Source organism: Pristiophorus japonicus, chromosome 5, assembly GCF_044704955.1.
Source record: "Pristiophorus japonicus isolate sPriJap1 chromosome 5, sPriJap1.hap1, whole genome shotgun sequence".
Classification (NCBI taxonomy): Eukaryota; Metazoa; Chordata; class Chondrichthyes; family Pristiophoridae; genus Pristiophorus; species Pristiophorus japonicus.
The window spans coordinates 283,049,367-283,076,510 of NC_091981.1; the positions used below are offsets into that span (position 1 = coordinate 283,049,367).

At 49.0% G+C, this 27,144-nt stretch overlaps 1 protein-coding gene across 1 annotated transcript in view; it reads left to right on the top strand.

Moving 5' to 3' along the window:
- The window catches only part of LOC139264021 (protein-cysteine N-palmitoyltransferase HHAT-like protein), a 69,629-nt gene that overhangs the window by 33,579 nt on the left and 8,906 nt on the right, over window positions 1–27,144 (top strand). The window contains exons 6-11 of the mRNA XM_070880124.1: window positions 4,436–4,645; window positions 7,433–7,604; window positions 9,682–9,826; window positions 10,640–10,675; window positions 16,413–16,614; window positions 22,560–22,704. Of these exons, the coding sequence (XP_070736225.1) occupies window positions 4,436–4,645; window positions 7,433–7,604; window positions 9,682–9,826; window positions 10,640–10,675; window positions 16,413–16,614; window positions 22,560–22,704 (910 nt within the window). The remainder of the gene's footprint in view (window positions 1–4,435; window positions 4,646–7,432; window positions 7,605–9,681; window positions 9,827–10,639; window positions 10,676–16,412; window positions 16,615–22,559; window positions 22,705–27,144) is intronic.

The following is a 27,144-nucleotide window of genomic DNA, read 5'->3' on the forward strand; positions in this document are numbered from 1 at the left end:
ACTTTAGGAGTGGAAGCAAGTCTTCCTCGATTCCGGGGGACTGCCTATGATAATGGCTATTCGCTGCAACCACTTCCTGTGGTAGTGAGTTCCACATTCTAACCACTCTCTAGGTTTTAAAAAAAAGTTTCTCCTGAATTCCCTATTGGATGTATTAGTGACTATCTTTTATTTAAGGCCCCTATTTTTGGTGGAAACATCTTCACTCCGTCTATCATCTCAAACCCCTTTCATAATCTGAAAGACCTCTATCAGGTCACCCCCCTCAGCCTTCTCTTTTCCAGAGTGAAGGGTCCCGGCCTGTTCAATCTGTCCTGATAGGTACAACCTCTCAGTTCTGGTACCATCCTCGTAAATCTGTTTTGAACCCTCTCCGGTGCCTCTATGTCCTTTTTTGTAACCTGGAGACCAGAAGTGCATCGATACTTCGTTTGAGTTACAGCTAACGTCCTCCGTTTCCCCCCCCCCCACCCCCTCGATAACTCCACTGCATCCTTCCGGGATGGGGTGAAGAAGGGTGGCAAGGAAGAGAGTGGGCGAGCACCCCAATTTGGGAATCTGATGCATGACTGTGATTGTTAGCCAGAAATATAAATAATTAAAAACTAAAAGTGAACATAGAAACATAGAAAATAGGTGCAGGAGTAGGCCATTCGGCCCTTCGAGCCTGCACCACCATTCAATAAAGATCATGGCTGATCATTCACCTCAGTACCCCAGCAGGCCAACAAACACAAAATAGGGAACAGTTGGACAGAAATCGGGGACTCCAGCCTCATGTACGGGACTCCACAGTAGAGTGCAAAGACAACTTTCGCCTGCTCAAGAAATCCTCAAGAAGTGCAATTGAAAGGGTGCGAGATTTAGCTCCATTCCCATTTGGCAACTGGTACGATTAGTGTGATCCTTCATCCGAGGAGGAGGGGGGGGGGGGGGGGGGAGTTCCTTATCTCTCATAGATTCATCATCACCATCATAGGTAGTCCCTCAAAATCGAGGAAGACTTGCTTCCACTCAAAGTAAGTTCTTGGGTGACTGAACAGTCCAATACGGGAATTACAGTCACTGTCACAGCTGGGGTAGTCATTGAAGGAAAGGGTGGGTGGGACTGGTTTGCCGCATGCTCCTTCCGCTGCCTGCGCTTGATTTCTGCATGCTCTCGATTGGGAATGAGGTTGGAGCCAAGGAAGGAAAACTGGAGAAAGATATTGAGGTAGAACAACAGTGGGAAAAGGAGAGATTGGTTAGAGTTCAGGAGAAATATATCCCACTGAAACAAACTAACCAATAGTGAGATGCCATGAATAAATAAAGAGTTGAGGAACATTTCTCAGACTGGCGAGAAGTGGTGCCCTCTGGGGATCTGTTCTGGAACCACTGTTGTTCACTATACAACAACAACTTGCATTTATATAGTGCCTTTAACGTAGCAAAACGTTCCAAGGTGTTTCACAGCAGTATTATGAGGTTTTAAAAAGTTTGAGACCGAGCCACATAAGGAGAAATTAGCGGAGGTGGCCAAAAGCTTGGTCAAAGAGGTCGGTTTTAAGGAGCGTCTTGAAGGAGAAAAGTGAGGCGGAGAGGTTTAGACTCGATGCTGTCAATTTATAGAGGATATCAAATTGGGAGGTATAACTAATCATGTGGAGGATGCCACCAAAAATCCAGGAAGACATAAACAGGTTTGCAGAGCGGGCTGCTAAATAGCAAATGAAATTCAATGTAGTGAATTGTGCGGTGGTTCAGTTTGGTTTCGGGATTAAGGAGGCTGCTTGTTCCTTGGAAGGCGTGGAAACTAAATGTGGCGGAGGAGCAAAGAGATCTGGGAATACAATCACAACTGGCTGCAAGTGCAGGCGGGCATGGGCTGTAACCGACCTCCACCGGCCAGACTTGCCGCAGGACTGACCATTTTGTTCTTGTACACTGTTGCCGTTTGTTCCACAAAATTTCCAAACCAAAGGTTCATAGAACTGCCTTCCTGTTGTAACTGACTGAGCATTGTTGACTGATCAACATAGCGTCCACTGATGCACTGTCCGCCAGTGAAAGGTGGCCATCCTGCGTCCCTTATACTGCGCGTATCTAAGCCATGTACCAATTGTCTTGGTCACGATGGGTTTAAGTGCAGCAGTGCTATTTAGATTGAAGAATTTGCTTCAGGAAGGGTGACTCACCACCTATCTCTGCAGCTCCCAACCAGCTCACCTGTTGCATACTGGATATATTTCTTCCTGACACCATCCTCCCAAACCAAAGATCCAGTGAAATGAAGTCCGTAGCTTATAATACGTCCTGTAGATGTAACGTATGCACCTGTGGGTATGCTCTCAGGTTTGTGGAGCTGTTGTTGTTGGGGGGTCCCCGATGGAGTGCACTCTACGCGGGAGTCCTCCCACTATTTATCGGGGACTTGGCCTGGAGGGTGGTGCCTGGAGGGTGGTGCACGGAGCAGTCCCGTGCAATAAATTTTTAAGTCGGTTCACGGGCTCCCAGGCCGCTTACAATTTCTGCGGTCTGAAAGAGTCCGTGTTCCATGTTCTTATTGAATGTACGAGGTTGCAGCCCCTGTTCCACTATTTAAAGGGGCTGCTCCTCAATTTCTGGTTGCACTTCAGTCCCACACTCCTGATCTTTGGGCACCCTGTGCAGAGGGGAGCGGGTAGGTCCGAGGGCCTCCTCATAGGACTGCTCCTGGGCACGGCCAAGGGGGCCATCAGCCGGTCCAGGCAGCGGGCGGTCGAGGGGGTCGTTCAGCCTGACTTCCTGCCTCTCTTCCGCGCCGACATCCGGGCCAGGGTGTCCCTGGAGATGGAGCACGCGGTGTCCACCGGTACGCTCGCGGCCTTCCGCGAGAGGTGGGCACCGGAGGGACTGGAGTGCATCATCACGCCCGGCAACCAAATTTTTATTTGATTTTATATGTTTTAAAGTTTAATTTGTTTTAAATGCCGGTTTTAGTGTCCCCCTCCCCTTTTATAGGGGGCACTTGTAAATTATGGTTTTAGAGCCCAAAAAAAAACACCAAAAAAAACTACAAAAATCCACCAAAAAAACAACAACAAAAAATAGGGCCTTGGGAAATGTTTGGATTGTCCCCCAGATCGGGGGGCACTTGATCTAATGTTTATTTTGTTTACTCTAAAAGAGTTGTAGACCTGTTGTTGTTGGGGGGTCCCCGATGGAGGGCACTCTACGCGGGAATCCTCCCACTATTTATCGGGGACTTGGCCTGGAGGATGGTGCACGGAGCAGTCCCGTGCAACAAGTTTTTAAGTCGGTTCACGGGCTCCCAGGCCGCCTGCAATTTCTGCGGTCTGGAAGAGTCCGTGTTTCATGTTTTTATGGAGTGTGTGAGGTAGCAGCCCCTGTTCCATTATTTAAAGGGGCTGCTCCTCAAATTCTGGCTGCACTTCAGCCCCACACTCCTGATCTTTGGGCACCCTGTGCGGAGGGGAGCGGGTTGGTCTGAGGGCCTCCTCGTAGGACTGCTCCTGGGCACGGCCAAGGGTGCCATCAGCCGGTCCAGGCAGCGGGCGGTCGAGGGGGTCGTTCAACCTGACTGCCTGCCTCTCTTCCGCGCGTACATCCGCGCCAGGGTATCCTTGGAGATGGAGCACGCGGTGTCCACCGGTACGCTCGCGGTCTTCCGCGGGAGGTGGGCGCCGGAGGGACTGGAGTGCATCGTTACCCCCGGCAACCAAATTTTAATTTGATTTTATATGTTTTAAAGTTTAATTTGTTTTAATTGCCGGATTTTTAGTGTCACCCTCCCCTTTTATAGGGGGCACTTGTAAAATAATGTTTTATGCCCCAAAAAACCCCACAAAAAAACCCAAAAAAAGAAACAAAAAACTTTTTTAAAAAAGGGGGCAGTTATGTGTCTGGAGTGTCCCCCAGATCGGGGGGCACTTGATCTAACGTGTATTTTGTTCCCCCCCCCCCCACAAAAGAGTTGTGGAGCTGTTGAATTGAGAGTGGCTTCGCCAGTCACGTGATGTTCACAAGACCCAATAAAACCCCAGTCAGTTGGGTTTAGGGGATCCACGATGTGGTATGTGGTTATGAGCCTAGTGGATGAATTAGTAATGTGTAGTGTGATTGTTAAACCCTTGTTAATTTCCCAACTAGTTTTTAATAGCAATGTGTCGCTATAAATTCTTAAGCAAAGAACCCCTGGAGCAAGTACATTATATTACAGTAGGAATGCCACATGTTAATGGGTCGGATCCTGCTGGAGTAGGGCATCTTGCTGCGTGAATCGTTAGTTAGACTCGTTCCTGCACCGTTCAGCTCATCAAACTTGGCATGCTGGGGAGAGTGGGCCACTATTCGGTTTGTTCCCAGTAGTGGGATCGGTCCTGAATTGTTACAGCTTTACACAGGGCTGAACCTGCCCCATCTGAACTCTTGTATCTGCTCCATCTCGTCCTAGACCGGGTTTGTGACGGGCACCTTCCAGCTCCAGGACGTCCTCTTTTACGGAGGCAGCGGCTTCACCATCATGCGCTGCATGAGCTTCGCCTTGGAAAATGCCGAGAGGAAAGATGAGAACTACTCGATCCTGGACCTGCTCATCTACAATTTCTACCTCCCTTTCTTCTTCTTCGGACCTGTGATGACGTTCGATCAGTTCCACGCTCAGGTGAGCTTTAAACAGCACCTGTTACAACCTCGGGACGTCCCAAAGCGCTTTACACCCAATGAAGTGCCTTTGAAATGTTGGCACTGTCGGAAACACGACACAGGAAGGTCTACAAGTAGCAATGTGATGAGCTGACCAAATCATCTGGGCTTTTTTTGTGATGCTGGTTAAGGGATAAATATTGTCCAGGACACGGGGGAGAACCCCCCCCCCTGCTCTTTTTCGAAATAGTGCCATGGGATCTTTTACGTCCACCTTAGAGGGTAGACCATCCATCTTGGAGGGTAGACATGGCCTCGGTTTAACATCTCATCCGAAAGACGGTGCCTCCGACAGTGCAGCGCTCCCTCGACACTGCACTGGAGTGTCAGCCCAGATCACGTGCTCGAGTCTGTAATGTAATCCAGGCTGACACTTCAGTGTAGTACTGAGGGAAGTGGGACTTGAACACACAACCTTCTAACTCAGACGCAAGAGTGCTACCCACTGAGCCATGCAACAGTTAGGAATTTCCTGGACCTGCTTCTGTTCTACCACCTTTAACTTTGTCAGAAGTGCCACAGAGCAGCTCCAAGGAAATTCTCGGGCAATCTTTTTTATCAACTTAAGCGCACGGGGGTTTTTATACTCTCCTTTGAAGGGCACTTGGTGAGGCAAGTAGTGTAATAAATACTATGGGGGCAAAATTGACCCGCGCACCATTTGGGGTTGGTGACCTTCTGGGGCGGGACTTTTATTGGCCGTCCCGAAAGTTCCGCCCACGACGTGGAATTGGAGCGTACACCCCTCAAAGGAAGTGGACCGCTGTCTCCGGCGTTTCGCTGCCTTTGAGAGGCGCTAGTGCGGCGCTGAGTCCAACACTACACGCCACTTGTGCACTGCATAGCGCTCGGGCGCTACAAAGCCCCCGCCCCTTCAATTAAAGGGGTAGGCCGCTGCGCACTCTGCACGGCCCTTTGGTGGCTGCCACTGGGCCACCAGGGACGCGCTCGACCAGGTCGGCACACCGAGACGGAGTGCCGGGCTACACGATGGGAGCCACGTTCGGGCCGCCGTGGTCGGGCCCAGCCAAGAGTCAGCCGACCAACAAAGATGGCGGCCTGGGGCGCTGCAGGCCTTCTCTGTAAACGGCGCCCCGGGAGCGGAAGTCCGTCAGCATCAGGACCCTCGAAGCTGCCGTTGACATCTGTGGGACGTTAAGAGGTCACGGGGGGGCGGGGGCGGGGGCGGGGGTGAGAGGTTGCCGCGCATGGCGATGACATCATTGACGGTCACACGGCGGCCCGGGGCATGCAGCAGCCGGGACAGTGCCTCCAAAACCTCTGGGGCAACTTCCTGGGAGATGGTAATGCCCTGCTCCCCCCCCCCCCCACCCCATCTCCCAAGCGAAACCTGCCTTGCGCCCCCCCCCCCCCTTTCATTAAAGGGGAGGGCCAAGCTGCAGAATCTGCGGGGACCAACCTATACCACCAGGGAACGGGGTGCTGTGTCATCAGATCGTCACTCAAGCGGAGTGCCGGGCTGCCAGATCACGGCACGGACCCGGGTTCAAGGAGGCAACGGGTCACGACAGGCAAGTTGGACAATTCTTTTTATTCATAGGCGTGCCACCTCCCCGCGAGCGGCCGGCTGCCGTGTATGTGCCCCTTGAAGCTGTCGCTGACCTCGCCCGGGGCAGTCTCGGGGCGAGTCCAAATTTTTGCTCTGGGCCGAAAACGGGTTGCCGCACACAGTGATGTTATCGCCACTGCAGCGGGGGGCTACCGGTTACCACCACCAAACTCCCGCAGAATTTAGCCGGAGTCGTTGGCTGTGCCTCGCCCAAGCGAAAGGTAGTTAAAACCCCCTTGGGGGGCGCTAATGGGAGTTGCAAACGACCCCAATTTCTCCTCCTAAATTCCTCAAGCATTACGTGTTGGGGCCACAGGTGTCGTAGGCTCAACGAGTGCTGATCAAATCGCTGGTGCAAGACCTCCCCTTAATTGGGACTCACCTGTCTCAGATGACATCCTTCCAGGAGACTGTGAAGGATCAATCCAGCCCAAAGCCACATCTCTTCATCAGACGGTCTGTGGCAGCCAGGCCTCACATTAATCCACGGTCCCATCTCTCTCCATTAGATGATCAGGCTTCAGGCTTCGTGCATTTTCAGCCGGAGGAGCCCAGAAGGTAAATTTTTCTTCATATTCCTGGGAGCAGAAGGACCAAGAATGCTCAACTGAGCTCCACAGAAATAACGTGGACCACTGCCACACCAGGATTTCCCTCTCCTCCACTCCCATTACAGGCTCTACCTCCCATTTTACTGGGGAGGCCGTCTGATAATGCATATCCCACCCGCAGCTCTCCAGCTCTGTACTGATCCTCAAAATGGACCAGGTCTCCAGTCGGGAATATCAGATGGTCAATCGCCCGGACACCCCTGGGTGGGGGAGGAATCTATCCCTACGTCTGTCCCCAAGGGCTTCCGCAGTTTCACTTGGGAACTGGGTGAGTTCAGGCCAACTCCTATTGGGCAGTGAGGGCTGAAGGGCCTCTCCTGGCAGCCTTGGAATGGAAGCAGGACTCCTGAAGAATATTGGAGGAACTAACCTCTCCGAACATGGGTCCAGGCCCCATACCACGAGCATGTCCGCCTCACATTGTACCTCATTGTAAAATCGGAACTGTGGTGCGAAGGTGGGCAGGTGGGGGTTGAGATCGATCGAAAGGGGTTGGGTTTGTTGACCCCTAACGAACTTTCCTGTTTCCGAAAGTTCTCTTATTCTAAGTCTCCGTGTCCCGCAGATAAACCAACCGAAGTTCACTCGGAAAGAGAACGAGATGTGGAACATCAGGAAATCTGCTTTGGTGCACCTCATCGTAATATTGCTCGTGGATGTCATCTTCCATTACCTCTACATTCTGACCATACCGTCGGACCTGAAGCTGGTGGCACGTCTTTCCGATTGGGCCTTGGGTAGGTCACCAGATGGGACATCCTTTGCCCTCCTCGCCAACCTCCCAAGCTCCACCCCGCACAAACTCTGACTCCATCCGAGCTCCGCAGCCCGTGCCCAATCGCCCATCCTCAAGTCCTACATAAGAAACATAGAAAATAGATGCAGGAGTAGGCCATTCGGCCCTTCTAGCCTGCAACGCCATTCAATGAGTTCATGGCTGAACATTCCTGCTTTCTCGCCATACCTCTTGATCTCCCTAGTAGTAAGGACTTCATCTAACTCCCTTTTGAATATATTTAGTGAATTGGCCTCAACAACTTTCTGTGGTAGAGAATTCCACAGGTTCACCACTCTCTGGGTGAAGAAGTTTCTCCTCATCTCGGTCCTAAATGGCTTACCCCTTATCCTTCGACTGTGACCCCTGGTTCTGGACTTCCCCAACATTGGGAACATTCTTCCTGCATCCAACCTGTCTAAACCCGTCAGAATTTTAAACGTTTCTATGAGGTCCCCTCTCATTCTTCTGAACTCCAGTGAATACAAGCCCAGTTGATCCAGTCTTTCTTGATAGGTCAGTCCCACCATCCCGGGAATCAGTCTGGTGAACCTTTGCTGCACTCCCTCAATAGCAAGAATATCCTTCCTCAAGTTAGGAGACCAAAACTGTACACAATACTCCAGGTGTGGCCTCACCAAGACCCTGTACAACTGTAGCAACACCTCCCTGCCCCTGTACTCAAATCCCCTCGCTATGAAGGCCAACATGCCATATGCTTTCTTAACCGCCTGCTGTACCTGCATGCCAACCTTCAATGACTGATGTACCATGACACCCAGGTCCCGTTGCACCTCTCCTTTTCCTAAAAATAAGAACATAAGAATTAGGAACAGGAGTAGGCCATCTAGCCCCTCGAGCCTGCTCCGCCATTCAACAAGATCATGGCTGATCTGGCCATGGACCCAGCTCAGCCATTCAACAAGATCATGGCTAATCTGGCCATGGACTCAGCTCCACTTACCCGCCCGCTCCCCGTAACCCTTAATTCCCTTATTGGTTAAAAATCTATCTATCTGTGATTTGAATACATTCAATGAGCTAGCCTCAGCTGCTTCCTTGGGCAGAGAATTCCACAGATTTACAACCCTCTGGGAGAAGAAATTCCTTCTCAACTCGGTTTTAAATTGGCTCCCCCGTATTTTGAGGCTGTGCCCCCTAGTCCTGCTCGATCGTTGTTCCTCACCTCCGCATGGACTTGAAAATCACCATCTCCCCTCACACATCTCGCCACATCTCTCCCCATTGGCTTCACTCCACCCAGTCTCTGCAAATTCTTCCAGCCTCGCGCTCACCTTCTGCTCCTCTGAGTTTGAACCTCTTTCTGTATTCCTTCCTGCAACCCCCTCACCGCCCCCCGCCCCCCCCACCTCCCCACCAAGCTCTACCATTGAAAGCAAAATCTTCAACTACCACTGCATTGGAATTCACCTCCCAATACCCCATTTTTTTTTAAAAGACTAAAAATGAATCATCACTTTAAAAAAAACAAAGTGCTATAAGGCTAATTAAGTACTTTTGAAGTGTAGCCACTGTTGTAATGTAGCACGGCAGCCAATATGCTCACAGCAAGCTCCCACAAGCAACAATATCTTGTATTTATATCGCGCCTTTAACATAGTCAAACGTTCCAAGGTGCTTCACAGGAGTATTATAAGATTAAAATTTGACACCGAGCCGCATAAGTAGAAATTAGCGCAAGTGACCAAAAGTTTGGTCAAAGAGGTAGGTTTTAAGGAGCGTCTTGAAAGAGGATAGAGAGGTAGAGAGGAGGAGAGATTTAGGCAGGGAGTTCTAGAGCTTGGAGCCAAGGCAACAGAAGGCACGGCCACCAATGGTTGAATGATGCGATTAACTTCCTGATAACCCTAGACGTACCACTGTTTTCATAGAAATACTCCTCTCCTACCCACAAGCACAGCCACTTAGATACACAGACTCTTATCAAATTAAACCCTGTGCTGATAAGACTCCAAAGATGTTTTACTGACGGAAGCTTGTCTTTCCTTTTGTCCCCGTGCCCGTTTCCACGGGCACAGCTTGCTTGGCCTACTTCAACCTGGTGTATGATTGGATAAAGGCGGCGGTGATGTTCGGGGTGGTGGGGACAGTCGCCAGGCTGGATTACCTCGACCCGCCCAAACCGCCGAAGTGCATCACCATGCTGTACGTCTTCGCTGAAACGTAAGTGGCTGTTTTTTTTTAAATTTCGTTTTATTCTGTTTTCCTGCACTTGTCACTTGAACGGAAACCGACCGAGGCTGCTGTTGCTCCAAGGCTGGGGGAATCCAGGAAAACACACAATTGACTAAGAGCTGAAGGGATTGAACAGCTTTTTTAAAGTAACCTGGTTTTTGCCTTTCTCAGGAGATCACATGGCTCCGGTCGGGGTGGAGTGCAGAACGTTTCGCTGCAAGGGGTGTTGCAGTTGTGTGAGGCGGACTGCTTGGGCTGGGTGCCCTTTGCATTTCTGCCATTGTTCATAGGTTTATATGTAACCTTCCGGGCTGCTGACCGAGGGCCGTGCGGCTCTTTGTCGGCCGGCGCGGACACGATGGGCCGGAATGGCCTCCTTCTGCGCTGTAAAGTTCTATTTTTCTATGTAAGATGTTTAGAGGGTATTTGAGGGGAAATTTCTTTACTCAGAGGGTGGTGGGTATCTGGAATTCACTGCCTGAAAGGGTGGTAGCGGCAGAAACCCTCACCTACATTTCAGGGCTGCTTGGATGTGCACTTATAGTGCCATAACCGACAGGGCTACGTACCGAGAGCTGGCAAGTGGGATTAGGCTGGAGAGCTCTGGTCGGCCGACGCGGACACGATGGGACGAAATGGCCTCCTTCCGTGCTGTAACTTTCTACGATTCCTCATTCTGTACTTTCATGTCCTTGTGAACAAGCAAGTATCGACATGAGAACGTGTGGGCGGCGGTGGGGGAAAGGAACAAATTTAAAATATACTTCGCGCCATCCGCTGATTGTGTGATTTTTATTTCAGGCACTTTGACAGAGGGATAAATGACTGGCTGTGCAAGTAAGTAACATGTGTTTGTATTCATTCTTCCATTTTTATTTGTTCCCGTGATGCGCAAGGCCACATTTAGTGCCCATCCCGAGTTGCCCTGAGAAGGTGGTGCTGGAGTTTCTCCTCGAACTGGTGCTTGTGACTGCGCTCTTACGACGGTGTCATAAACATAAGAACATAAGAATTAGGAACAGGAGTAGGCCATCTAGCCCCTCGAGCCTGCTCCGCCATTCAACAAGATCATGGCTGATCTGGCCGTGGACTCAGCTCCACTTACCCGGCCGCTCCCCATAACCCTTAATTCCCTTATTGGTTAAAAATCTATCTATCTGTGACTTGAATACATTCAATGAGCTAGCCTCAACTGCTTCCTTGGGCAGAGAATTCCACAGATTCACAACCCTCTGGGAGAAGAAATTCCTTCTCAACTCGATTTTAAATTGGCTCCCCCGTATTTTGAGGCTGTGCCCCCTAGTTCTAGTCTCCCCGACCAGTGGAAACAACCTCTCTGCCTCTATCTTGTCTATCCCTTTCATTATTTTAAATGTTTCTATAAGATCACCCCTCATCCTTCTGAACTCCAACGAGTAAAGACCCAGTCTACTCAATGTTCCCAATGTTGGGGAAGTCCAGAACCAGGGGTCATAGTCTAAGGATAAGGGGTAAGCCATTTAGGACCGAGATGAGGAGAAACTTCTTCACCCAGAGAGTGGTGAACCTGTGGAATTGTCTACCACAGAAAGTTGTTGAGGCCAATTTACTAAATATATTCAAAAGGGAGTTAGATTAAGTCCTTACTACTAGGGGATCAAGGGGTATGGCGATAAAACGGGAAGGGGGTACTGAGGTTGCATGTTCAGCCATGAACTCATTGAATGGCGGTGCAGGCTAGAAGGGCCGAATGGCCTACTCCTGTACCTATTTTCTATGTTTCTATGTTTCCAATCTATCATCATAAGGTAACCCCCACATCTCCGGAATCAGCCTAGTGAATCGTCTCTGTACCCCCTCCAAAGCTAGTATATTCTTCCTTAAGTAAGGTGACCAAAACTGCACGCAGTACTCCAGGTGCGGCCTCACCAATACCCTGTACAGTTGCAGCAGGACCTCCCTGCTTTTGTACTCCATCCCTCTCGCAATGAAGGCCAACATTCCATTCGCCTTCCTGATTACCTGCTGCACCTGCAAATTAACTTTTTGGGATCACCCAGGTCGGGTGGCACGGTTTAATGTTTTATGTTTTGCAGGTAGACTCTAAAAGAGTTTCATGCACAAGGACCCCCAGGTCCTTCTGCACCACAGCATGTTGTAATTTCTCCCCATTCAAATAATATTCCCTTTTACTGTGTTTTTTTTTCAAGGTGGATGACCTCACATTTTCCGACATTGTATTCCATCTGCCAAACCTTAGCCCATTCACTTAACCTATCTAAATCTCTTTGCAGCCTCTCTGTGTCCTCTACACAACCCGCTTTCCTACTAACCTTTGTGTCATCTGCAAATTTTGTTACACTACACTCCGTCCCCTCTTCCAGGTCATCTATGTATATTGTAAACAGTTGTGGTCCCAGCACCGATCCCTGTGGCATACCACTAACCACCGATTCCCAACCCGAAAAGGACCCATTTATCCCGACTCTCTGCTTTCTGTTAGCCAGTCAGTTCTCGATCCATGCTAATACATTTCCTCTGACTCCGCGTATCTTTATCTTCTGCAGTAACCTTTTGTGTGGCACTTTATCGAATGCCTTTTGGAAATCTAAATACACCACATCCATCGGTACACCTCTATCCACCATGCTCGTTATATCCTCAAAGAATTCCAGTAAATTAGTTAAACATGATTTCCCCTTCATGAATCCATGTTGCGTCTGCTTGATTGCACTATTCCTATCTAGATGTCCCACTATTTCTTCCTTAATGATAGCTTCAAGCATTTTCCCCACTACAGATGTTAAACTAACCGGCCTATAGTTACCTGCCTTTTGTCTGCCCCCTTTTTTAAACAGAGGCGTTACATTAACTGCTTTCCAATCCGCTGGTACCTCCCCAGAGTCCAGAGAATTTTGGTAGATTATAACGAATGCATTTGCCAAAACTTCCGCCATCTCTTTTAATACCCTGGGATGCATTTCATCAGGACCAGGGGACTTGTCTACCTTGAGTCCCATTAGCTTGTCCAGCACTATCCCCCATCTGGGAGGAGCGGGAGGCCTGGAGGTCGGCGAGGAGCGGAGGTTGGGACCGGCGAGGCCCGGAGGTGGGAAGCGGCGGGGAGCGGAGGTTGAGACCCAGGAGTGTTGCAGCGTGGACCAGCAGTGGGGTCAGGGCCCAGGTAAAGATGCAGCACGGGCCAACAGTGAGTTCATGAGGCCTACACTGTATCCTATGAATCCCAGGGAGAGAGGTCCTGGGGGAAGGAGGACAGTAGGAGTGTGTGTGTGTGTGTGTGTATGTGTGTACTAGACCCATGCAGTGCAGCCTGGTCTCCAGTCGTCTTGGACCCCCTTGCCACTGGACAAAGACCTCGCTCGACTAAGCCGGTGTGCAACGGCCACCCTATGTTTAAAGAATTCACGCACAGGCATCTTCCACTCTTCAAAATGAAGTTCGGGACCTGGAACGTCAGGCCCTTCCTGGACAACCCCAACAATGACAGACTGGAACATCGGACTGCTATCGTTGCCCGGGAACTGCCTTAGCACTGCACTGGAGTGTCAGTCTAGATTATGTGCTCAAGTGAGTGAGATTTGAACCCACAACCTTCTGACTCAGAGGTGAGAGTGCTAGCCACTGAGCCACAGCTGACACTAACTTTGGTACAGTTCCTCACCAAAGTTCCTGACTAAATGCACCAGCCTTGGTGTCGAATGTGCCGAGTTTGATTCCTCGGACCGGACCGAGTTAAGCTGTGCTCAGCTAGGACTGCGAGTTGGGGCTATAGCTGCCATGTGTGACCCTGGGATAGGACAGTGCTTCCTTGCTGCATAATGCTCATGAGGGCAGGATAAGGCTCGGCTACATCGGGCCCTCCATGGTTGAATAGGCTGCCGAGGCCACTTGGTCGAGATGTAGCTTATTGTAAGAACATAAGAAATAGGAACAGGAGTGGGCCATACGGCCCCTCGAGCCTGCTCTGCCATTCAATAAGATCATGGCTGATCGGATCATGGACTCAGCTCCACTTCTCTGCTCGCTCCCCATAACACCTCCACCCCCTTATTGTTTAAGATACTGTCTATTTCTGTCTTAAATTTATTTCATGTCCCAGCTTCCACAGCTCTCTGAGGTAGCGAATTCCACAGATTTACAACCCTCTGAGAGAGGAAATTTCTCCTCGTCTGTTTTAAGTTGGCGGCCCCTTATTCTAAGATCATGCCCTCTAGTTCTCGTCTCCCCCATCAGTGGAAACATCCTCTCTGCATCCACCTTGATCAGCCCCCTCATAATCTTATACGTTTCGATAAGATCACCTCTCATTCTTCTGAATTCCAATGAGTAGAGCCCCAACCTACTCATAATCAACCCCTTCATCCCTGGAATCAACCTAGTGAACCTTCTCTGAACTGCCTCCAAAGCAAGTATATCCTTTCATAAATATGGAAACCAAAACTGCACGCAGTATTCCAGGTGCAGCCTCACCAATACCTTATATAGCTGTAGCAAGACTTCCCTGCTTTTATACTCCATCCCCTTTGCAATAAAGGCCAAGATTCCATTGGCCTTCCTGATCACTTGCTGTACCTGCATACTCTCCTTTTGTGTATCATGCACAAGTATCCCCAGGTCCCGCTGTACTGCGGCACTTTTGCAATCTTTCTCCACTTAAATAATAACTTGCTCTTTGATTTTTTTTCTGCCAAAGTGCACAACCTCACACTTTCCAACATTATACTCCATCTGCCAAATTTTTGCACACTCACTTAGCCAGTTTAAATTTTGCAGATTTTTTTTCTCTCCTCCTCACACATTGCTTTTCCTCCCATCTTTGTATCATCAGCAAACTGGGCTACGTCCCTTCTTCCAAGACATTAATATAGATTGTAAATAGTTGGGGTCCCAGCACTGATCCCTGCGACATGTATGGGTTCTTTGCTTAAGAATTCATAACAACACATTGCTATTAAGAACTACCGGTAGTTGTTTTATTAACAAAGGTTTAACAATCACACTACACATTACCAGTTCATCCACCAGGCTCACAGCTGCATACCTCATCGTGGAAATACCGAGACCCAACTGTGGGGTTTTATTGAGTTTTGTGAACATCACGTGACTGTCTAAGCCAATCACAATGCAACAGCTCCATTACTTACATGTTAATTCAAGTGCCCCCTTTTATAAGGGCACAAATTAGCTAATAAACATTAAAGGGAACCTTGAAAATTCTAATTAAATTAAATTAAAATGTTGTTCCCTGTTGAACTGATACATTCCAGTCCCTCCGGTGCCCACCTCTCGCGGAAGGCCGCAAATGTACTGGTGGACACTGAGTGCTCCATCTCCAGGGAAACCCTGGCGCGAACGTCTACAACTATTTTTGTGTTGACAATAAACAAGTACCCCCTGGTTAGAGGTGGGGGCACACTCCAAAAAACGTTCAAACAAGTGCCCCCTTGTTTTTTCTTTTGAGGGCACTAAAAACACAAATTATACAAGTGCCCCCTGGCTAAAAGGTGGGGGGGGCACTAAAACCGACAAACTTAAACAAATTAAACTTTAGACGTGGTTCAAATTAAAATTTGGTTGTCAGGGGTGATGATGCACTCCAGTCCCTCCGGCAGCCACCTCTCACGGAAGGCCACGAGCGTACCGGTGGACACCGCGTGCTCCATCTCCAGGGACACCCTGGCGCGAACGTAGCCACAACAGTTCTACACTTGTAATAGTTTATTTTCATTGCCAGAGAGGTTGATTGGCAGCCATTAACACTTACTACGTCGTTAAAGGGGTACTTGCGCTTGTAATGACGAGACTTAACTTTCTGTGGCGAGTTTCATGGGCAAATACATGTGGGCCGCCCCGACCTGTGTTGAGAACACCACCGCAGGTCAAGGCTATGAATAGAGTTGGAGCGCCGGGCCCTGGAACTTCGTGGGTGAAGGTGCGGCGAATGAGGGTATGGGGCCCAGATGAGCCGGGGGCCCAGGGGCAGCACGGGCCAGCCCACACTGCGATTTGTGTGCGCATTAGGTCCGTGCAGCAGAGCTGGTCTCCAGTTGTCCTGGTTCAATCCTTGCCACTGGATAAAGGCCTAGCTCTGTCAAGCCCGTGTGGTGGCTGATGTGCAACGGTCACCACACGTTAAAAAAAATCCACGCACCGGCATCTTCCACCCGCTCAATTGGAGTTCAGGACTGGAACATCAGGTCCTTCATTGAAACATCTGTGAACTCGTGGAAGCAAGTCATCCTCGTTCGAGGGACCGCCTATGACGATGACAAGGCTATGAGCATACTCACAGGTGCATACATTTCAATGTATTACAAGGCATACATTTTGTGCCTTACAAAAAGGGGCACTTGAATTAACGTTCTGCCAAGATAGTTGTAGAGCTGTTGCATTGTGATTGGCTTAGCCAGTCACGTGATGTTCACAAGACTCAATAAAACCTCAGTCAGTTGGGTCTAGGTCATCCACGATGAGTTATGCAGATGTGGAACTCTATTCCGGCGAGAGCAAGGGTAGATCGGGCAGGGAAATGTCCGTATCACAGCATTGTCGCGTCTAATTATTTTTTTTTCAGGTACGTCTACGATTATTTGGGTGAAGATCACGATAACATTGTGAAGGAGCTGCTGGCAACAGTCTGCACCTTCTTGGTCACTACGCTCTGGTTGGGCCCAGGGAACGTGGTCTACATCTGGTCCATATGTAACTGCTTTGGCCTCAACTTTGAGCTCTGGGTGCAAAAGTTCTTCCAGCGTGAACCTTTCGCGTCAGTTGAGGTGAGGTCCGAGTTTCGGAACAGTTTCCTTGCTGGGTGAAAAATATATATTTTACATTCCACCCCCATTGAAGCTAGGGATATCCCACAACATACCCTCGGTGGGTAGCACTCTCGCCTCGGAGTCAGAAGGTTGTGGGGTTCACAGTCCCTCTCCAGACACTTGAGCGCATAATTCAAGCTGGCACTCCCAGTGCAGTATCGAGGGAGTGCTGCACTGCCTGAAGTGCCGTCTTTCAGATGAGATGCTAAACCGAGGCATTAAAGATCCCATGACACTATTCGAAGAACAGGAGAGTTGTTCCCACGTGTCCTGCCCAAGATGTATCCCTCAACCAACATCACTTTTTTAAAACAAACAGCCATTATCACATTGCTGTTTGTGGAAGCTTGCTGTGCACAAATTAGCTTCTGTGTCCAGAGGCCGTGAAAGGCACTATATAAATGCAAGTGATTTTTCTTTCTGGAAGGTCCCAGGTGTTGATTGCTAGTCCTGAGGTAGCCAGGCTCAGCAGTCGGAGAACTACAGTTGTCTTCAGTAGGGAATGAGAGGGGGAAAATATTCCATCACAGTCCCTGCTCCCGATTGTTGTTCCATTGACCTCTGCTCCTTTAAATCGCTCCTTAAAACCTGCCTCTTTGACCATCATTTGGTCACCCTGTCCCAATACCTGTGGCTCGGTGACAAATCCTGTCTGAGAACGCTCCTGTGAAGCGCCTTGGGACGTTTGACTACGTTAAAGGCACTATATAAATGCAAGTTGTTGTTACTCCCTGCTGTAAAGTTTCCGTGTGTGTGTGTTGGTGGGGGGGGCGGGGGGGGCGGGGGGGGTGGTGCGGATAATCGAGGGGCGGGAAGGGGAAAGAATCGAATCGGGTTAGGCTGTGATGCCGCTGTGATTATGTTACCTTGCTAACCCGTAAAGAACAGTGACTCGGATGAGGAACCAGAGAGCTACAGACCCCGGTGGGAATGTGGGATAGCTGGGAGGCCATGACTTCGGGAGGGACGGGTAGAAGATTGAGGTGGAAGTGGGGGGTGGAGGTGCGGGAATAGTAATTAATAATGCTCAGAACTTGCTAAGTTACGACTAGGGAGCACACACTCCATATGTTGTACCCTTGTTTAAAAAGGGAGAAAGGGATAGACCGAATAATTACAGACCAGTCAGCCTAACCTCGGTGGTGGGAAAATCATTGGAAAAAATTCTGAGGGACAGGATAAATCTTCATTTGGAAAGACACGGATTAATCAAGGACAGTCAGCATGGATTTGTTAAAGGAAGGTTGTGTCTGACTAACTTGATTGCATTTTTCGAGGAGGTAACCAGGGGGGTCGATGAGGGCAGTGGGGTTCCACAGGGCTCAGTACTGGGTCCCTTGTTTTTTGTGGTAAATATCAATGATTTAGACTTGAATGTTGGGGGTATGATTAAGAAGTTTGCAGATGATACAAACATTGGCTGTGTGGTTGATAATGAAGAAGAAAGCTGCGGACTGCAGGAAGATATCAATGAACTGATCAGGTGGGCAGCAGTGGCAAATGGAATTCAGTCCAGAGAAGTGTGAGGTAATGCATTTAGGGAGGGCTAACAAGGCAAGGCAATACACATTAAATGGCAGGACACTGAGAAGTGTAGAGGAACAAAGGGACCTTGGAGTGTATGTTCACAGATCCCTGAATGTAGCAGGACAGGTAGATAAGGTTAAGAAGGCATACGGAATAATTGTCTTTATTAGCCGAGGCATAGAATACAGGGAGGTTATGCTTGAACTGTATAAAACACTAGTTAGGTCATAGTTAGAATACTGCATGCAGTTCTGGTCACTACATTACAGGAAAGATGTGATTGCACTCGAGAGGGTACAGAGCAGATTTACGAGGATGTTGCCTGGACTGGAGAACTTTAGCTATGAGGAAAGATTGGATAGGCTGGGTTTGTTTTCTTTGGAACAGAGGAGGCTGAGGGGAGACATTATTGAGGTGTATAAAATTATGAGGGACCTGGATAGAGTGGATAGGAAGGACCTATTTCTCTTAGCAGAGGGGTCAACAACCAGGGGGGCATAGATTTAAAGTAATAAGAGTTTTAGAGGGGATTTGAGGGGAAATGTTTTCACCCAGAGGGTGGTGTGGTTCTGGAACTCGCTGCCTGAAAGGGTGGTAGAGGCAGAAACCCTCACCACATTTAAAAAGTACCTGGATATGCACTTGAAGTGCCGTAATCTACAAGGCTACGGACCAAGAGCTGGAAAGTGGGATTAGGCTGGATAGCTCTTGGTCGGTCGGCGCGGACGCGATGGGCCGAAATAGTCTCCTTCTGTGCTTTAAATTTCTATGATTCTATGAACTGTCAAAACCTGATGGTCCTAAAACAGTTTCTTCTAGGGGATGGCGTGGTTGGAGGAGGGAATAATATTGATGGTGGTGGTGGTGGTGGTGGAGGAGGAGAGGCAGAACCCAAAGCTTTTCTGTGGGAAGAGAGAACAGACAGGCGGAGGAGGAGGAGAATGCCACTCTCAAACGTTGGGACATTGGTTGCTTTGTGTAACAAATAAAAGATTTAAAGGGCTATAATTTGTTCAGTGACATCATTGATGTGTGATGATGTGTCAAATGGCAGTAAACATCTGGAGAAGCATAGAAACATAGAAAATAGGTGCAGGAGTAGGCCATTCGGCCCTTCGAGCCTGCACCACCATTCGATAAGATCATGGCTGATCATTCCCTCAGTACCCCTTTCCTGCTTTCTCTCCATACCCCTTGATCCCTTTAGCCGTAAGGGCCATATCTAACTCACTCTTGAATATATCCAATGAACTGGCATCAACAACTCTCTGCGGCAGGGAATTCCACAGGTTAACAACTCTCTGAGTGAAGAAGTTTCCCCTCATCTCAGTCCTAAATGGCCAACCCCTTATCCTAAGACTGTGTCCCCTGGTTCTGGACTTCCCCAACATCAGGAACAATTTACCCGCATCTAACCTGTCCCGTTCCGTCAGAATCTTATACATTTCTATGAGATCCCCTCTCATCCTTCTAAACTCCAATGTATAAAGGCCCAGTTGATCCAGTCTCTCCTCATATGTCAGTGCGGCCATCCCTGGAATCAGTCTGGTGAACCTTCGCTGCACTCCCTCAATAGCAAGAACATCCTTCCTCAGATTAGGAGACCAAAACTGAACACAATATTCCAGGTGAGGCCTCATTAAGGCCCTGTACAACTGCAGTAAGACCTCCCTGCTCCTATACTCAAATCCCCTAGTTATGAAGGCCAACATACCATTTGTCTTCACTGCCTGCTGTACCTGCATGCCAAACTTTAATGACTGATGTATCATGACACCCAGGTCTCGTTGCACCTCCCCTTTTCCTAATGAAAGGTTGTTTGGATTGTATTATATTAAATATTACACTGTTTTTGCTTATGTTTATGTTGTTTGAGGGAGCCTCAAGGGCTGATTAAAGTAAAATATATTTTTGTTCCAGATTTAGATTTTGCTCCTTAAATGATGCGCCCATCCCTGGAAAGGGGTGAGGAAGGGGGTGACACCTACAAATTCAATGGTCTGTTTACATTTAAGGACTTTGTGGGGCAGTTTGGTTGATTATATTTCTGCTTTAATGACTCTGTGTTGGAAGAAGGCAATTCACTACTTTAGATGGTTGATACACACAAAATTCTTACAGGGCTTGACAGGGTAGATGCAGAGAGGATGTTTCCTCTGGCTGGGGAGTCTAGAACCAGGGGTCACAGTCTCAGAATAAGGGGTCGGCCATTTAGGACTGAGATGAAGAGAAACTTCTTCACTCAGAGGGTGGTGAATCTTTGTAATTCTGTATACCAGAGGGCTGTGGAGGTTTAGTCGTTGAGTATATTCAAGACAGAGATCGATAGATTTTTGGATATTAAAGAACATGGTGATAGTGCAGGCAAGTGGAGTTGAGGTAGAAAATCAGCCATGATCTGATTGAATGGCGGAGCAGGCTCGAGGGGCTGAATGGCCTACTACTCCTCCTACTTCTTATGTTATGGTTACAATTATGTGGCCGGGTCTCCCACCGATGATGTGTATGAGAGTGTTTTTTAAGAAAGTAACTTAATTCAGCGTTATGGGGATCGCTAGCAAGGCCAGTATTATAGACCAGACTTACAGCACAGAAGGAGGCTAATCGGCCCGTCGTGCCTGTGCCAGCTCTTTGAAAGAGCAGTCGTGCTTAGTCCCACATCCCCGCTTTTTGTGCATAACCCTGTAAGTTCCTCGTCCTCAAGTCCCTGTCCAACTCCCGTTTAACATTATTGATGGAATCAGCTTCTGCCACCTTTTTCGGGTAGAGTGATCCGGATCCCGACAGCTCTCCGAGTGAAAACATCCCTCCTCATCTCCCCTCTCGATTTTAAATCTGTGAGCTGTGGTTGTTGACCTACCCGCCCGAGGGGACCATCCCCAGTTTCTCTCTCGAAGCTGGAGGTAGGCCATGGTTTTTGAACCGTTGGCCTGTAATGGTTTGATACAAACTGAGTGGCTCGCTGGGCCACTTCAGCGGGTAGCCTCGAGTCGATCACGTTGGTGTGGCACTGGAGGCCAGACTATATATATAAGATCCTACAAATCCCCTGGGAGGACAGACGCACCAACGTTAGCCTCCTCAACCAGGCCAACCTCCCCAGCAGTGAAGCTGGATCAGCTCCGCTGGGCAGGTCACATCGTTCGCATGCCAGACACGAGGCTCCCAAAGCAAGGGCTCTACTCGGAACTCCTTCACGGCAAGTGAGCCAAAGGTGGGCAGAGGAAACGTTACAAGGACACCCTCGAAGCCTCCCCGATAAAGTGCAACATCCCCATCGACACCTGGGAGTACCTGGCCACAGACCGCCCTAAGTGGAGGAAGTGCATCCAGGAGGGCGCTGTGCACCTCGTGTCTCATCACCGAGAGCATGCAGAAATCAAGCGCAGGCAGCAGAAAGAGCGTGTGGCAAACCTGTCCCACCCACCCTTTCTCACAACGACTGTCTGTCTGACCTGTGACAGGGACTGTAATTTCTGTATTGGAATTTCAGCCACCTAAGGACTTATTTTTTTTTTAGAGTGGAAGCAAGTCTTTCTCGATTCCAAGGGACTGCCTATGATGATGATGAGACTGGGTAAGGTCAGCAGGTCTCCTTCCGTAAAGGACATTAGTGAACCAGTGTTCAAATTCTCAAGTTACCATGGCGGGATTCGAACTCATGCTCCCTGAATTATTAGTCCAGTAACAACAAGAGCTCTTATATAGCATCTCCAACATAGTAAAACATCCCACGGTACTTCCGAGGAGCGTTGTCAGACAGAATTTGACACCGAGCCGCATTAGGAGACATTAGGACTGGTGATGGAGGTAGGTTTTAAGAAGTATCTTAAAGGAGGAGAGAGAGGTGGAGAGGTTCAGGGAGGGAATTCCAAAGCTTAGGGCCCAGGCAGCTAAAGGCAAGGCCGTCGATGGTTGAGCGATGAAAATCGGGGAATGCGCAAGAGGCCAACATTGGAGGAGCGCGGAGATCTGGGAGAGTTATAGGACTGGAGGAGGTTACAGAGATAGGGAGGGAAGGGGGCGAGGCCATAGAGGGATTTGAAAACCAGGATGGGAATTTTGAAATGGAGGCGTTGTGGGATCGTGAACCAGTGTAGGTCAGCGAGCACCGGGGTGATGGGTGAATGGGAGACTTGGTGCGAGTTGGGCACGGGCTGCCGAGTGATCGTTTACAGGCACTATACAGTGATCGTTTACAGGCAGAATCTCCCTCGGATGGAGTGAAGACTGCCTGGCAATCACCATCACTGTGGCCTGGGCCCCGGTGGCTTTCGACGATGCTGTGTGTCCAACACACGCGATTAAACAGTGAACCGGTTTTTGTGGTTGTTACAACATGATGTGGTCTTTCTTCTTTCCCCTCCCATCCCTAGGCTAACCGGATGTCTGAGGCAATGTCACGGCGAATCAGAGGAGTGTTTGGTGCTGCAAACTTCTGGGCTATTGTTTTGTACAATGTCCTTTCACTGAACAGTGTTGATTTTGCTGTAATCGTCGCGAGAAGGTTGATCATTGGCGGTAAGTTTTATCATGGGGAATTAACAGCATTTCATTTAAGTTATTTGGGCCTAGCCAGCTCTTTAATACTCATTTGCTCATGGACACGCCTCGCCTCCTGTATCAGGTGGGTTGGGTTCCGTGCTGTAAACCCCTATGGTTCTATAAGGCAGTGGATTGTCCTATTGGGTTGCTGTGGCAAAGAGCTGGTGCCGACATGATGGGCCGAATGGCCACCTCCTGTGAGGTAAACGTCTATGGTACCGTGGATGGTCTGCTCCCCAGGCATCTGCCAAGTGTCTGGATGCCAGGAGGCAAACAAAGGTGGCACGTTGAAGACTCCCCATCCGACAATCCATTCCAGGCCAAAGACCTCCATTCTCTGTCTCTCCAGAGCACCGCGGTGAGATTGGGAACTCGTGAGGTGGTAGATCGTGTCTCGCCATCTGGTGGTGCTGTCCACTTGGCATTGACTCCAATTACCGCGGTACCGTTCTACAGGCACAAGCCGCCATCGCAGCGCTTCACCCAAGTGGCCGATATTCGCATGAGGCTGGCACAATGAAGTGGGGGGTGGGGGCGCATAACACAGCCTGTGTGTCTTCACCCAACTTCCAAATGCATGTTTCATAGAGCAGTCTCTGCTGGTGATCAGGAGCTCAACACTTGGTTGATAGTCCTCTCCTTAACTTTTTTTTCTCCCGCTCTCATTTCTCTTTCTCTCTTTCTCTCTTTCTTGCGCGCTCGCTCTCGTTCTTTCTCACTCTCACTCTAGCTCTTTCGCTCGCTCTCTTTCTCTCGCGCTCTCTCTCTTTCTACTCTCGCTCTCTTTGTCTCGCTCTCTCGCTCTCTGAAAGACACACAACTTTTTCTTCTCATTGCTGGGTATTGAACCACTAGAGGGAGGCTAGGAGTTACCACAGCCATCACGTTCCGTGTTCTGGTGTAGCAGATTTACCTTATTGTCAGCGGCAGGTCAGTCTGTCTGTGTGGAGATCAGTTCAGATAATTTAACTGTTCCACCTTGGTGGGTAAAATGGAGCCACTTGTGTTAATAAAGTGAATGCCACAGGTGGTGGCACAGGTCAGACAATTAAAACGACATTTCGGTTGGATGGAGCTGCATTTCTTGGTTACACAGTATTAAAAAAAAAAGTGTGTTGCTTGGCGCCAAAGCAGATGTTGGTGAGATGGTACAGAATGGGGAAGTATTTTGCCCATGAGCCTCTTCCTTCTACAGACTGTGTGCAGTCTGCACTCCCAAACCACTTAATCTCCTGGTGTAGGGTTCTGCTAAATCTATCACTCACTTCCCTCCCCCACAAAGGTAAATTGAGCATTGCCCGAAATACCTGTCTAACCTTACATCTGTGACATGACATTTCCATGGACCCAGCAACTTCATGTCCTACACAGGCTTTGATTGGTCTCTGTCCTTGTTCCTTACTGTCCTCAATTGCATTCTAACCAGGTAGTATCCAGTGGGTCTGTTGTAGACTATGTGATTGAGGTTGATTGCTATGATTAGTCAACAACACCCATTATCGTTGTATCGCAAGAATACCAGTATAATAGAAGGCAAATTAGATGGACCTTGGCCTTTCTTTGTCTAGCAATTCTTAAGTTTAAAATGGTTAATTGGCACAGCGTAAATGGCTTTGTTTGGAATTCTATCCGACGTAACGCAGGGCATGATTGACCACGTTGCCAATAGCTTCCCATTGGCTGGATATTAATCAATGATCGTGGTTGCCAAGAAAATTCACAGGCGCAAGGTTCCCAGAACTGTAGAGGACACCAAATGAGTGATGTGAAAAGATGAAAGAGCAGAGCTGCATACACGAATCAACAGACCAGGACAGCAAGACATCGAGGAAATAACTGCCGGGGCCATAGAGGAGGGTTACGCCACTGTTCAAACTCCAAGTGGGTGACAGCCAATCCTCACAATCTGAGTGCATTCCGTTAGACAAGCGGCGTTTACTGTGTGAAGATTCCCAAAGCAAGCGCTCTACTCGGAACTCCTGCACTGCAGACGAGCCCCAACTGGGCAGAGGAAATGTTTCAAGGACACCCTCAAAGCCTCCTTGATAAAGTGCAACATCCCCACTGACACCTGGGAGTCCCTGGCCCAAGACCGCCCTAAGTGAAGGAAGTGCATCCGGGAGGGCGCTGAGCACCTCGAGTCTCGTCGCCGAGAGCATGCAGAAACCAAGCGCAGGCAGCGGAAGGAGTGTGTGACAAACCAGACTCCCCACCCACCCTTTCCTCCAATGACTGACTGTCTGTCCCACCTGTGACAGAGACTGTAATTCCCGTATTGTACTGTACAGTCACCTGAGAACTCACTTTTGGAGTGGAAGCAAGTCTTCCTCGATTCCGAATGACTGCCTGCGATGACTGTATGGAGGCACCTCCTGCTATGAGGCCCACCTCATTGCTGACGCTGAATTTAAATGGCAGCTGAGGAAGTCTCGTCTGAAACACCAAGTTCCTCAACCCATTGTGTCCAGGCTCCACCATTCAATCTGCGGATGTTCACTCCCAGCAAAAATATGTCTCGTCAGTCATCAAAACCAGTCCAGATCATCACATTGGCTTTGTGTCTGTTAACAGCGAAACCATCGTAGGCAGTCCCTCGGAATCAAGGAACACTTGGTTCCACTCTAAAAATGAGTCCTTAGGCGGCCAATGTGAGAACCACAGTCCCTGTCACAGGTGAGACAGATAGTTGTTGAGGGTAGGGGTGGATGGGACTGGTTTGCCGCCCGCTCTCGGTGATGAGACTCAAGACTCGAGGTGCTCAGCGCTCTCCCGGATGCACTTCCTCCACTTAGGGCGGTCTTTGGCCAGGGACTCCCAGGTGTCAGTGGGAATGTTACACTTTTATTAGGGAGGCTTTGAGGGTGTCCTTGTAACGTTTCCTCTGCCCACCTTTGGCTCATTTGCCGTGAAGGAGTCCGAGTAGAGCGCTTACTTTGGGAGTCTCGTGTCTGGCATGCGGACAATGTGGCCTGCCCAGCCCTGCTTCAATGCTGGAGATGTTGGCCTGGTCGAGGACGCTAACGTTGGTGCATCTGTCTTCCCAGGGGATTTGTAGGATCTTGCGGAGACATCATTGGTGGTATTTCTCCAGCGACTTGAGGTGTCTACGGAACATGGTCCATGTCTCTGAGCCATACAGGAGGGTGGGTATTACTACAGCCCTGTTGACCATGAGCTTTGTGGCAGATTTGAGGGCCTGGTCTTCAAACACTCTTTTCCTCAGGCGGCCGAAGGCTGCACTGGCGCACTGGAGGCGGTGTTGAATCTCGTCGTCAATGTCTGCTCTTGTTGATAAGAAGCTCCCGAAGTATAGGAAATGGTCCACATTGTTCAGGGCCGTGCTGTGGACCTTGATGACTGGGGGGGGCAGTGCTGAGCGGTGAGGACAGGCTGTTGGAGAACCTTTATCTTATGGATGCTTAGCATAAGGCCCATGCTTTCGTACGCCTCAGTGAATACGTTGAAAACGTAAAAATAGCGAAATCACTTACCTTTTTTTATGGTGTGATGACTGCAACAAACGAGATGATATTCTGACCAGCTTCTTCGTTATTGAAGGACAAATGACTGTGCGTATAATATCAGCAGAGCAATATCCATAATCCTTCTGGAATTGGAGGCAAATGATTGACCTGGTTAGGAGATTGGTTGGGCGGTAAAAGACAGAGAGTAGGGATAATGGGCCTGTACACAAATTGGAAGGAAGTGACTAGTGGTGTCCCACCAAGATCTGTGCTGTGGCCTCAACTATTCATTATATTTATTAATAACTTAGATAACGCAACAGAGAGTCATATATTCAGGTATGCCGAAGACCATAAAGATTGGTGGCTTAGCTAGTGGTGGTAAAATAAGGGTAGCATAAAATTACAAAAAGACATTGATATATTAGGTGAGTGGACAATTCTATGTCAGATGGATTTCAACACACATAACTGTGAGGTCATCCATTTTGGACCAGAAAGGGATAGATCCGATTATTTTTGAAATGGTGAAAAGCTAGGAACAATAGAGGACAAAATTAGTCCTCTTCAAGTACATGTCCATTTGTCTTTTAAACATTTACTGAGCCACTTGCCAGAATAAACCACTTCTCCCTACTTGCTCCATCAACACCCCCCCCCCCCCAATAGTTTTGAATACCTATATTAGGTCTTTCCTTAACCTTCTCTGCTCTAAGGAAAACAATCCCAGCTTCTCCAATCTCTCCATGTAACAGAACTCCCTAGTACCATCCTGATAAACCTCCTTGTATCCTCTCCAGGGCCGTGACATCCTTCCTAAAGTGTGGTACCCAGAATTGTACACCATCTCCACCTGAGGCCTAACCAGAGAAGGTTCAGCGTGACTTTCTTGTTTTTGTATTCAGTGCCCCTATTTACAAAGCTAGGTATCCCACCCGCTTTCTTAACCACC